Raw genomic sequence first — 13255 nt, forward strand, 5'->3', positions numbered from 1 at the left:
TGACTAGCCTGAATTGTACTTCATCAGACAGTATCTAGCCCACAATCTCTTTCATACAGCAGGTCTCATCAATCACAGAACCAGACCACGATGGAGTTACAATGACAGACATGAAATTGAATTGTTGACCCCAATTACTTGTCATTGTCAGCTCTTCATTAGTTCAATCACATGTCTAGGTCACTGCAAAGTAACTTAACACTTTACCATAGTCTTGGCAACTTTCTACTGTAATACGAAAACTTTGCCTCAAACTCATCCCTTTGTCAAAGATATGAGGAATATGGTGCAGGGTACAAATCAATAAGCCACCTTTTGATCAATTCAAGACCTTTTTGAGTTTTGATAGGTGAACAGCTGAAGGTAGTAATGTTAAAACGTGGGTGTGTTTCATCTACAGTAGGTAGGTGTGTCCATGCTGACACATAGTAAGTTAAAGTTTTGGACAGTTCCAATAAAAGGAACATTTATGGTTCATTTAAATATTTGTGTGTGACCCGACCACTGCATTCACACTGCAGGTAACCATGCCTTCAACTGAAATAAAGCAGCAATGCACACATGAGCTAGTTTGTTAATAATTGCATGGGGTTCCCACACACTGTTATAGTATGCTGGAGGCAATATGAAGAATATTGTGTGACTATTTAGTAGAATCTACCTGATCTCATAACTTCCAATACTAACCCTGAGAAGGCCATGAGGGTGAGTAAAAAAGAGACTATAGTATAGACGGTTTGATACTACAAAACAGCTATTCTGATCGTCTCATATTTGTTTGCAACCATTGCTTCGGCAAATGACAAACAGCTGGTACATCTACCCACATTCACAAACTCCAGAGATTTTTTTATAAGGCACAGGAGCACAAATATCATATTCAATATCAGTAACATGAAACGTATTGATACAAAAAAGAACACAAATGTACATTTAAGGCACGTCATCAGTCTATAATACAGAACAAAAGAAAACAGAGAACACTTGATATGGCCTTGGAGTAACTTACTGCATCTGTCATGCATTATGAAGCATAGGAAATGGTGGCGGAACATGCTTGTCTCTCAGTAAAAGTAGTCCTGTGTAGGCTACCAAGCATTCACAAAGACAAGTTAATTTAAACTAAAGATCAAAAATAAAATGGAATACTGATTTTCACACATGTATGACCTATAGGATTTCTGCACATCTGTTTGAATAACTTTGCCAATGAATGGATGATTTAAATCTTGAGGGTTTTGTTTTGACAAGTGACAATCTTGAAAAGCAGAACATCAGTAAATTACTCCGGTAATCTGATTAGGTTAAATTTGGGGATTTACTTTTCAAGGTAAGCATAAAGAAAATCATGGAAATTCAACAACACTGTCAGTTTCTGTACTATGGATATGTGACTTTAAATAATACGTTGTGCAGATCTGCAATACCACTTAAGCCCTATATACTTGCAGAAACTGTGTCTAGGGCAGATTGTGACAGATATAAGACATGACGCCTGTACCCAAGAGAATGAATGCATCTCCCAAGGCACCAGTGAGAAGTAATTGTACTCAACTAATGACTCAATATCCCTTAAAAACAAAACTACAAAAACACTGGCATAAAATTCAAAATTCATTCACACGCCCATTTTCAGCACTAAGTCCTGAATTAGTGTTAGATGCCTGGCACATATACATTGTGTTCATAACACATAATACAAAATAAAATAAAAAGTCTTGAGGAGAAAACCTGTCGTGTAGCAGGAAGTGCAACCTGGTGTATTAGCCGTTGTGAACTGAACAACCTAACTTTATGGTTGTTTGAGGCATGGTGTCATTAAGGATGGATGAGAAGTCTTTCCACAGCACACCATAAACATATGTATTCGTGTGTATCATGCGTTTCTTTTCAGCAGATATAAAAAATAATAATTAAAGTGTCAAGCATATGTGGATGCCTGTCTTGATGGCAAAAAGCAATAAGTCACAACAGCCAGAGTCTCTCCGTTTCACTCTGTGGAGTGGGGGCTGGCTCAAACTTCTTCAAAGAAGGCCATCTGAGACATGTATGCAGAGTTCCGCTGTAAACAAAACAGAAGACAGTATCAGTGGATTATCTATATGAATGAGGACAACACAGTGGAAAGAGCTGCAGAGACTGAAGCTAAACTGAATGGAAGATCACTGGTCTGAGAAATCCCAACATAGCTAACCGACGGGGATGAAAGCATAGGCGAGCACAAAACCAACAGAGATTACAAAGGCAGTGCAGTGCATTCAATCTGTACTACCATGTTGTGTTAGATTTAGAAAATCAGTATAATAAATACAAAATATTGTTTATATTAATATCCATTATATTTCTTTACCACACTAGACGATCTGAAAACAAATAACTGCTGTGCAGAATGAAATATAAAATCATTACAAAACATACTGTACGCTATAGCATCATATGGTTTGTCATAAAGCTAAATGTCAGCACATTCCATTGTGTACATGAACGATATTGTGTAAAATCCTCAAAGATTAGGCCTAAGTTATAGAAGTAAACAAACAGGTCAAACTGCCAATATTTCCACTTTAAAAGGATTTCCACTTATAAGTTATAGAAGTAAACAAACAGGTCAAACAGCCAATATTTCCACTTTAAAAGGATTGTGTGGACAAGGTAAAAACTGTGAAAAGCTCCTGCTGACTTTGGGGCTCAACACATTTAAAAATAAATAAGAATAAAATAAGAATAAATATAAAACCGTTAACAGTCTCCAGACATGAGTGTGGGGTGTACTTACATTGCTGTGAGGCACATAGAGGGGCTCAGGGACATATCCCCTGGCCTCTCCCCGGAGACTGTAGAGCGAGGCCTGCTGCTGCTGCTGCTCCTCCAACTTCAGAGACTCTATCTCGGTTTTCAGCTCCTTCAACTGGTCCTGCAGATGTTTACTCTTCTCCATGTACTCCAGTCTAGGACAGCCAAGGCAAGGAAGGGAGGGAGGGAGGGAAGCAATGACGGAAAGAAGGATGTAAGGAAGAAAGGTGGGAAGGAACATAGGAAAGCAAAAGAAAGAAAATGGGAGCAAATGCAGCGACAGGGGAGGAATGGAATTTTAAGGTGAAAGCGAAAAGAGAGAAATATTTGAATTAAAAGCAATGAGGGATTTGGAGAAGGGGAGGTGAGGGAAACAACGATGAACATAGACATTTTTGAGCAGAGAGAAAAGAGAGACGTATGAAAGGAGATATATGCGTGATGACAATGGGTAATGCAATGTGATGTGATACAGAAGTAAAGACATAGAGAATGAGGTCTGGTCTAACCTCTCTCTCTCTATCTCCATGGACAGTCTCTTCATGTCAGAGTCCTTGAAGTCCATGCGCATGGACGCAGACTCATAGGCAAAGTCTCCCGCATCGGGGGGAGGAGGAGGCGAGGAGTAGGCCGCTATGAGCTGTAACACAGCCCAAGTAGAAGTATAAGTCAGCTGGTGGGTTACATGTGTCATTACATCCAGCTATGATGGTGTATTTAGTCACGATGATCCTTGCAGGGGGAGACAAGAGAAATGAGGGATAGGAGACCTAAATGTTTGATCATTTGCATTGTGAATAGGTGTGTGTTATATAAGGCGTGTGTGGGTGGCTACACTTTGTACAATATTTGCATTTTTTTTATTTATGTGAAGCATATTTAGTTTATCTGGTATGAAATGTGTTAGACAAATAAAAGAGTAGGAGGAGCTTTAAAATACTCCAACACTGGCTTATAACCACAAAAAGGAAGTGCTGTGAGAATCATCAACACAATAATGCTAGTCTGATCACACACAAATATATCTACAACATCTACGACAGCGCAAGATTTGGTTTTCGTGAAATGGGAGCATCCAGCAGTCAAGAGTACCGGATATGTGGTCTTGGTGATCTCCAGTAGCTTCTGTTTGGCTCTACGCTCTGCATCCTTGGCCTCGGTGAGGTCCTGCTTCAGGTGGTCTGCCTCCTTGGTCCTGGAGCCATAAAGAGAGAACAGCCATTGAATGGTTAACTACAGGCACAAATTCCGGCACAATTTTTGTTCCTTTCCCTATAAAAGTATAGTTTTTTTTTCTCCATTTTGTTTTTATCATCACGTTGTAAAGATACATGTGCAAATACAGTAGCCCTTTGTGTGACGGCCCTGGCTACAAGATTTGTATTTTGGCCCAGTTTCTACAACAGTTTGTTTCAAATGTAAAGTACATTATAATATAAATAAAATGTATTATTATTAACAGGCACAACATGTTCTATACAAACACCAAGCCGTACTATGGTCTTCAGTAATAAGACCAGCAATAAGGGGTTATACACAGGCGTTATGCAAAGGCATTTTGATTGGCTAATGTCCTTTTGAAGTTTCGGGTTAGGGTTCTAATGATTAACCACACTATTGTAATGTAATGATTCAAACAACCCCAAGGGACATGGGAAAGGGAATATTAAACACAAGACAGCATGATGTAGAAGATCTCCCGTCTCGCTCCCATCATACATCTTTTTTCCTATACCTTACATCTGTAAGCTATAGGCAAAAGATTCAGCTTTCATAACGTGAGATGCAGCTCAAAGTGCTTCGCATACAGTCACTGTGCAAACAGATCTATTTGTTCTCTGGAGCCGAGCCCACCTCCTCTCAGACTGCTCCACCAGCTTGACGGCCAGCTGCTCTGCCTCCCTCATCTTCTGCTCCATCAGCCTCTTCTCCTCCTTGGTTTTCATGGCCGTGACCTCCAGCCTCTGTCTTTCCTGTTCGGCATCGGCGGCTTTGTGGGCCAGCAGCTTAGCCTCCTCCTCTGCAATCTGGGCCTTCTCCGCCAGGAGGTCAGCCGTCTCCTCCGACCGCAGCTAACACAGGAGACATCGGAACGTTCAATTATAATTCCACACTATAGTTCTCTTACTTCTCCCCCCCCCCCCCCCCCCCCCGAGATAAGATTGATTGATTGAAAATTATATTAACAGTTTGTAGAATGGGTACAGTTCAAGGAAAGTACAGGGCAATACATGTTATGTTATCTTGACATACCATGCCTAATAAAAACCAACTGCAGGAGCTAACCTTTGTGAATGTCAAGATTAGGAGTTAGAATTCACATCAGCAAAAACCACACCCATAAATGTCAGTAAATGAAATATAATCTACCGGTACACGTAGTATGTGCCAGCCACACTCCTGGCATTTTATCCCCATAGGTGTATCTATTTTCTACTGTCCAGCTATAAATTTACACATCTGTATGTGTCTCACATTTACATGTGATGTACATTTTACATACATAAATGACATCATAGACTGCCCTTTGAGTATTCATTTCACTCATATCCCACCAAAATGTGGAACGCCCTACGAACAGCCATTAAGACATGTGAATCCCTTGGCTCCTTCAAAACCGCCTACGGACGGCTACAATTCGAAACTAGCCCCCATGAATAAAGTCTGAGTGTCCCGTCCCGTCCCCCCCCCCCTTTTCCCCATGCTGTATGTTTTTTACCCTTTTTTACTTTCTTTATATGATGATTTCCTGATTTGTGTACTGTATATTTGTACGTCTCTAAATGTTCTGATGAATTGAAAATGGTGGACCCTGTTGTAAACAAGTGTAAATGCTATATCATGGTTCTGGTATTGTTGTATTGACTTGTGCTTTCTCTTGAAATGTACCCAGTCTACATACTGTGAAATAACATTTTCAATCAAGCAATGCGCTGACCACAGATGCACTAGTAATTACACATTCTTCTATAAGAGCAGACACAAGTTAATTTAATTGAGTGAAACGTGTTGGGAGTTAAACAGACATAACTAGAGACACTATATTGTGGCAGTTGAGGATATAGATGCAGGATAGCGTTCAAATCAGCCAGCTGCAAAAGGCTGGAATGTTTTGGCAAGTGTGATTTTCATGTATTGTGATGTGTGGTTTACTGTTTTTGCTTAATGTTCAGGACCATTATAAGAGTAGCCCTTTGAGCTGAAAGAAAACAACCCTGATCTGTACATGTTTTTATAAGTAGGAACTTGTGGTTACTGGTCTAATGCATATCAAACAGAGGGTCCTTGAACTAAAGATTGAGAATCACTACTACACACTAGTGGTGTAAATAATACAGATTATCCCAATTTCGACTTGCATTTAGTTTGGTAATTTATTTGTATGACATCGTCTGTTCGCTGCGTGGTGTGAAAGGGGTACTCGTCGTCCTCACCAGCGCCTCGTTGGACAGTCGTGCCTCGTCCTGCAACTGGAAGAGCCTTCTCTCCATCTCCTCCTTGGCTCGTTCTGCTTCTTCCCTCATCTGCTTCTCCCTCGCCAGGATCTGCCGCTCCACCTAGACGGGGCATCAACACACTCATCAACGGCGGTATTTACCTAACCCATTCTGACCTGTGATCAGATTCTAAAAATGTCTGTTTGAAAATGACAGTTTTCTGAAAAAGCTATGTTTCTATGTCAGTCGTTCTTGATGATGCTAACACCAAAAGGGGTTCCCGCCCAAAATGGGTTAAAGACCAGTTCTTTTGGCTTTTCTGCCTTTATTGATAGTATCAAGATAGATAGGAAAAGGGGAGAGAGAGAGTTGGGGAGAGACATCATGCAGCAAAGGTCATGAATGGGACTCGAACACGTGACGCACTGTCAGGCCAGAGCCTATATGTGGCATGCGCCTGGACCACTTGGCCAGCGGGCGCCCGCTGCCCACCTACAGTATATACACTCTCAAAAGAATGGAAAAGTAGGGAAAGCTCCCAAAACTTGATACAGAACTGAATTAAACAACATTAACCCCGACGTCATGAACAGGTCTCGAACACGCGACGCCAGGCCAGAGCCCATACGTGGATGCACCTGGACCGCTAGGCCAGCAGGTGCCCCTTATTCAAAGATTTTCAACATTTTTCAAAACAATATAATAGACAGATTATACAAACACATATCCACATAATATTAGATTTAAGATTTTAAATTATCCTTGTCTGACAGAGGGTGTTATGACAGGGGATATTGTTTGTTGCGTTTGTTAAATGTGTGCCTGTAAAGCCATTTAAGACTGCAACAGTGATAAAGGTCCATATACAAATACATTTCAGTTGAGTGGAGAGATGGAAAGACATCTTTCTAGTCAGAATTGAACATGGGACATTGCCATTTCTGCACGTGCACTGTATGTGGTTGATCCATTCATCTACTGGTGGATGTTATCTAACTATAGCATTTTACTTTGGGAAAAAAATGAAAGATAAGAGCACAAATGTTTTAAAACAATCTGACCTTTTTACGGGCTTTCTCTTCCTTGGCCTGAGCCTTCATTTGTTGCACCTCAATGGAGTCCACCTTCCTCCTCCTCATGAACAGGTCATGGTTGCCGATGCACAGCTGCAGAATCTAGTAGACATGAGCACATGAGTGCATTTTGAGATAAATTCGTTTCTTTGGTAGCCGCATATAACTCAACGTTACGCAGGATGCGTGAAGGACTTACCAGTTTGTTGACCCGTAGTTGGGATGAGTAGAATTTGAAGACATCTTTCTTCTTGTCCAGAGGTTTTATTGTGAACTGCAAGGTGGGAATAATTCTGTTAACAGTAGCAAATATAGTCTGTGCACCAGGCTGAGACCCCAGGTACCCTTTTTGAGTATACTTGGTTTTTTTGCGTCCTTCAAGCAATCATGCAACCACTGTGGGTTACCTATAGCCTGGCCTGCACTTACCTCCTTCTCGCTGTACGAGATATTGCGAATGCCGCTCCACGGAAATGACTTTGTTGAGCTGAGTTTGTTGTTGGGGCTGTAGATGTGGAGACCCTGGGCATCCACTCCCAGTAATAAGTCTGTATCCCTCTTGTTTTGCTGATGTAATGAATCAAACAAACACAGAATGACCATCAGAAGCATAGTCACTTTCACCCTGGTCAGGTGACCCCGTTTTGGGCATGTCATTATTGGCAAAGGTACATTTTAGGGTAAATTATATAGGGCTTAAGTGGTCATGCCACTTCTTCAGTTCACTCACAGTGATGGCAAAGTAGCTGACCCCATACATCTCCAGGTCCTGGGCAATCTTCAGGTAATCCATCTCTGCCTCGTCCCTTTATTGGGGGGGAGGGGCAGTGATCAAAGATATATTGCACAGTGCACACACTCAGACACTCACAACACCAATCAGACATAATAGCACATCAGCCAAAAAGAGTTCAACCCACTGATTGTTATGCCTTTTTTTATCATTTTATGTTCCCAGAATCATAAGCACTCTCGGTCCTTGCTGATTGAAATAAAGGAAAATGGTGTCCCCTTAGTTGTTGTTGTTGGCGTATTTGTATTTACCTGGCCTAACAATTAGGAGCAGTAGTTGTGGGTCTTGCTCAAGTACACTTTGACACGTACTGTACACTGAATGAGATGAGTGTCCAACTGGCAACCTCTTGATTCGCTGATGGCCTCTCTATCTTCCTAACTCAGTTACAGCCGCCATCCCTCATCCTGATTTGACCACTTGAACCCTAGCATCCCTATGCTGGGCGTGTTATAATAGGCGAGCATTCAGTAAAAAATAGCAGAAAAATAGCAGATGCCTTGTTTTCGGTGAAGAGATTTGGTGTGTAGAGGGAAAAGAAGACCTGTGGGATACTGTTATAATCATGATCGCCCATGTCTGTGTACTTGAACGTGAGACACAGTGTACTTGATATGTATTGTGTACTGCCTGAACTGTAGCATACTTTATAGTTAGGCTACGAGAGACATCTCGGTGACAGCAAGGTCAGCCTTGCTGCAGTAGGCACTTTATTATGTCTGATATCTTGTTGTCACGTCATTATGATCCAGCACTATATATGTTCCTGTTTGTGTAATAAACTTTGTGAACCTTTAGCGTGATACTGTCTCGTGTCGCGTTATTGTTCTCCCGGGCCCGCCGCCGTAGTCGCCGTACCAAATTAATACTTCAACCGGATTATCACACAGTGACACTACCTGTCTGACAAACCTGACGAGGGTCCAGTACTTGGAGTTTACAACAGATACCTCGGCCAACTAAGTAGTAAGTACATAGGTTTTAAGTGGTTACTGTACTGTCTGCACCTGTCTTACCTGGCGATGCCTCTGTGCTCAGCATACCATGCTGTGATCTTCTCCTCCCACATGTCGGCTGTCATTTGATACTGCATCAGAACCTGAAGTACAAACGCAGAAGAACAGAATGTAACAGAAGACACAAATTTGTGTTGTACAGAGGACCGTGTGTGTGGTGTTTTTATCATAATTATAAAGTCAAATAATTAGTATACGACAGCACAAATGTATATTTTAATATAGAAAGGATTGGAAAAAAAGAAAAAGGTTGGTTATACTTACGCTTTTTGGTAGTAGCTCATCTTGAGCCAAAAAGCCTCGCTTGTGGAAGTTCGGGTCATAGTCCCCATACTATGTCAGAATGCCAGATGAGAATTGAAAGCAAAAATCATCAAACTTCTAAATTCAATATATGCTATGCATAAAATATCATATGGCACCAAGTAGACACATGCATTATTGATATGCTGTACTGACAAAGTCTGAATCAAGCTGAAATTGATATCGAACTTTATTACCTTCGCTTGAACAGCATACGATGCAAGTAGAACAGAGGCTTCAGGTGAACAGAATATCTCTTCATCTAGTATCTGCTTCTTCACCTAAAAAGTGTTGAAAGGACACATGAATAGGTGTTCGACTAATGTATGGTCCCATATGGAATTCAGACTGGTGGTGGGATACCGAAGCTAATTCACCTGAAGGAAAAAGAGGTGCTGAGTTATTTCCTGGACCAATTCCTCTTCGACTTTCTCGGGGAAGAACTTTGCGAGGAAATGAAATGTTATGGGTGAGTCCTTTGGAACCTCTTGATCCAAGACCTTAATGAACAAATAGAAGAAAACAACATCAGACGAGAGCACATTGATTTTCTTTTCAATTAATTCCCTGTGGGGAGTTTCTCTTCACAGACCATGCTCTAATGTGGAGGTCAGAGCACTGCAGACAGCCACAGAGCTTGTTATGCTGGATGCACAACAGAGGATTTTCTAAGTTTTTCTCTTTTTTTTCTTTTTTAATGTGGGAGACTACACGACAGGTTTAACCTTTAATTCCTCGTCATCACTCATTTGAGTAATTTCCATTCACTTCACGGACGGAGAACAAAAGGCTCAATTTTGTTTTAAAACTACGATTGCTTTAACTCAATTTTCACTGTCTAGCCAAATGTTTTGGAAGACAATATGTCTCAGTGCAGTGAATCAATGCCCAGTTCCAATACATAACAATGTGCTAACAATGGAAATGGCATTCCAGTGAAGTCTGCCATAATTAGCTGTAATAATGTTTTTCAGGGAAAAAGGTAATACATTCCATCCATTTCACTCACCCGTTTCTCTGGCTTCAGCCAAGCATAAGTGTCTTTTACTGTGTATCTCAGGCCAAAGAACCAGGTCTCCCTCAAACCAACGGTGCGACACACTAGATCAAACAAATCTTTCCCTTTCCATTTCACCTGAGAGGAATGGAGAATGAGCAGTAAGTTGGTGAGGTCATGGTTTTTTGCTAGTAGCTGGTACCAGTCCTCAGCCGTTCTAGGCAAACATCTAAAACGTTTTCAACATCAGACAAAGATATTTAAGTATATCATGTATCCAGAAATAGCCTAGATATCTAATATAGTTGCGATAAAGAAAGGACAAATTTATATAAAATCTAAGGATATGTAATATGGTGATATCATGGCATAAGCGTTGTCCTTTCCTGGTTTTAAAGTCAGCATTACAGTAAAGTGATGTGATTTTCTGAACTCACTAGCTGTTCTATTGTTTGCCTTTACCCACTTGCCTTTACTCCCTCCCCCCAAAAGTCACGTCCAGACAGTTTTCATTCAGTACCAACTACCAAATCACATTAGAGGTTACCTAGCCCCACGAGTCAGAACCCAATGGTAGTAAAGTTTCTGACATTTTTAAGACTTTAACCATGGGGTCCTGTCCCAGCGCTAACCTGCTACCTGGTACACAAACATAAATAACTTCGGAAACGACTTTGCTGCGGTTTCGTCACGCGGGTCCGATGGTCCAAAATAAGCATATAAGAGCTATAAGAGACAACGGAAACGGCTGCGAATTTTATTTTTAATCTGTGTTTGACCGATTTGGTAGCTTTGATTCCTCTCTTCCTTCCTTGTTTATTGACATCCCATTGTACCGCCTCCAGCTGCGGTTGGCTAGCTGTGCGTCCCTACGTTCCTGCCTCTGATCTACTCTGTCATAGCTAGCCACTAGCTAGCCAGATAGGCGGTACAATGGGATGTCAATAAACAAGGAAGGAAGAGAGGAATCAAAGCTACCAAATCGGTCAAACACATTAAAAATACTTAACGGCTTCTGCGGCACAGGAAACTTCTCAGCGGTTTTCGTTGTATCCTATAGCTCTTATATGCGTCGTTTGACTCATTTGAATTGTGATCAGAATCACTCAAAAGCCGCAGAGATGACGTTTCCGACGATATTTATGTCTGCGTTCCATCATTTGCATAAGAAAACAAACTTCTGACGAGGGACTCCATGGGTCGCCACGATAGAATGAGCTGACCCAGGGGGTCCCGGGTCCCGAGAGGGGCTAGAGGTTACCTAAAGGCACTTATGATGTGATATTTCACAGGGGGTCCCGAGAGAGGCTAGAGGTTACCTAAAGGCACTTATGATGTGATATTTCACAGGGGGTCCCGAGAGGGGCTAGAGGTTACCTAAAGGCACTTATGATGTGATATTTCACAGGGGGTCCCGAGAGAGGCTAGAGGTTACCTAAAGGCACTTATGATGTGATATTTCACAGGGGGTCCCGAGAGGGGCTAGAGGTTACCTAAAGGCACTTATGATGTGATATTTCACAGGGGGTCCCGAGAGAGGCTAGAGGTTACCTAAAGGCACTTATGATGTGATATTTCACAAAGCAAGCAGAATTAACAGGTTAACCAAGTAGTGAATATGATATATCCTATCACACGCAGCCCATCTGCATCCAGCCAGCTCAGGTAAACACCCCCCCCCCCCCCCAAAAAAAAACAGTAAACCTGGGGGGAAAGGAAACCCGCTGCAATTAGTTAAAAATAGTCATCTTTACAATATCTATATTGAGGTATTTGGTCAATTTCATTTACCATACCCAACCAGTAGTTACAGTACAATAGCATGCACAAAGTGTAGCCTACCTCACAGCTGAATTCCATTTCAGCATCCATGGTGATCACTTTGACTTTGAAAGTCTTTGGCTGTTTCTTCTTTAATCCTAATATGGACATGTTGAATGAATCTGTGAAAGAAAGAAAGAAAGAAAGAAAGTGTTCTAACCGGTCAAAATAAACTTCAGCCAGAGAAAGGGTCATATAACAACATGTTCCTGTTGCTATGGTGGATATGGCCATCCCTCTGTAATCATCACACTGTAGTTTCACTGTATTCAGATTTGGACATCAGCAGCAGCACTCACCAACGTTAGCTGAGATGTTATTGTTGATGTGTGTTCGCTGAGAATGTTATTGTTGATGCTTATTAGCTTGGGTGTAATTATGTGATGTTGCTGTGGTGTTACTGTTTGATGTGATGTTAGCTTGGATGTTGTAATTGATGTGTTGTTGTCTGACACTAAGTGTCTCTGTCTGTGAGAAGCCTGTGTTTGACTTGTTCCTACTATAACTCTATACCTATCAAAAGCAACAACAACCTCCAGTCCACAATAGCATTACCTGGACGAGTCACCAACAATAGGGAAGACAAGGCCTCGTCCCCGTGAGTCAATGTGCCGAGCTGGGGGTGTTTTCTTATTGTTGGGACACCAATGCTAAGCTATAGCTAACGTTAACTACCCAATTATGCCACGAAGACACACCAAAACCATTTGTAGGAAGAGCGACACTTTGAATGCATCTCCATGGTTTACGTTTCGGATCCAAATAGCGTTTCCCCCCGTCTTTGTAGATTTGTAAAACGTCTGTCCCTGGTTTCAGAAACACTGAATAATCAATGGCTATGTGGCAGCGTTAAAGTTAGCCTAGCTGTTAGCCTTCAGGACTTTCCAGAAGCTTTTGTTTTGACTCTACAGGTGGCAACATGAACAGCAGCAGCACACTTTTATTATTTATTTTTGTTCATCATCTACTGATTGTGATGTTATTGTTTGGATTGTTATTTACGGACACTGTTTTAAAGCAGT

General features: G+C 41.4%; 1 protein-coding gene across 1 annotated transcript; it reads right to left on the reverse strand.

Moving 5' to 3' along the window:
• Positions 1–824: 824 nt before the first annotated feature.
• Positions 825–13103, reverse strand: nf2b (NF2, moesin-ezrin-radixin like (MERLIN) tumor suppressor b). The gene is made up of 17 exons (XM_080779411.1): positions 12789–13103; positions 12255–12355; positions 10425–10550; positions 9793–9915; positions 9613–9696; positions 9377–9445; positions 9113–9195; positions 8034–8109; positions 7733–7870; positions 7503–7577; positions 7292–7405; positions 6228–6350; positions 4648–4865; positions 3886–3988; positions 3303–3433; positions 2777–2948; positions 825–2062 (listed from the first exon to the last, which is right to left on the reverse strand). The coding sequence occupies exons 2-17, from the start codon at positions 12342–12344 to the stop codon at positions 2015–2017; spliced, it is 1773 nt and encodes a 590-aa protein (XP_080635537.1). The 5' UTR covers positions 12345–12355; positions 12789–13103; the 3' UTR covers positions 825–2014.
• Positions 13104–13255: the final 152 nt, after the last annotated feature.

This window comes from Protomyctophum bolini (genome assembly GCF_963924005.1).
Source record: "Protomyctophum bolini genome assembly, chromosome: 13".
Lineage (NCBI taxonomy): Eukaryota > Metazoa > Chordata > Actinopteri > Myctophiformes > Myctophidae > Protomyctophum > Protomyctophum bolini.

Excerpts from the sequence above, each read along its gene's own strand:
- nf2b (XM_080779411.1), bottom strand. The coding sequence starts at position 12,344 with ATGTCCATATTAGGATTAAAGAAGAAACAGCCAAAGACTTTCAAAGTC. Across the intron at positions 9,196-9,376 it reads ATGAGCTACTACCAAAAAGC|GTTCTGATGCAGTATCAAAT; the intron begins GTAAGTATAACC and ends TTTGTACTTCAG. Across the intron at positions 7,578-7,732 it reads TCTCGTACAGCGAGAAGGAG|TTCACAATAAAACCTCTGGA; the intron begins GTAAGTGCAGGC and ends CCCACCTTGCAG.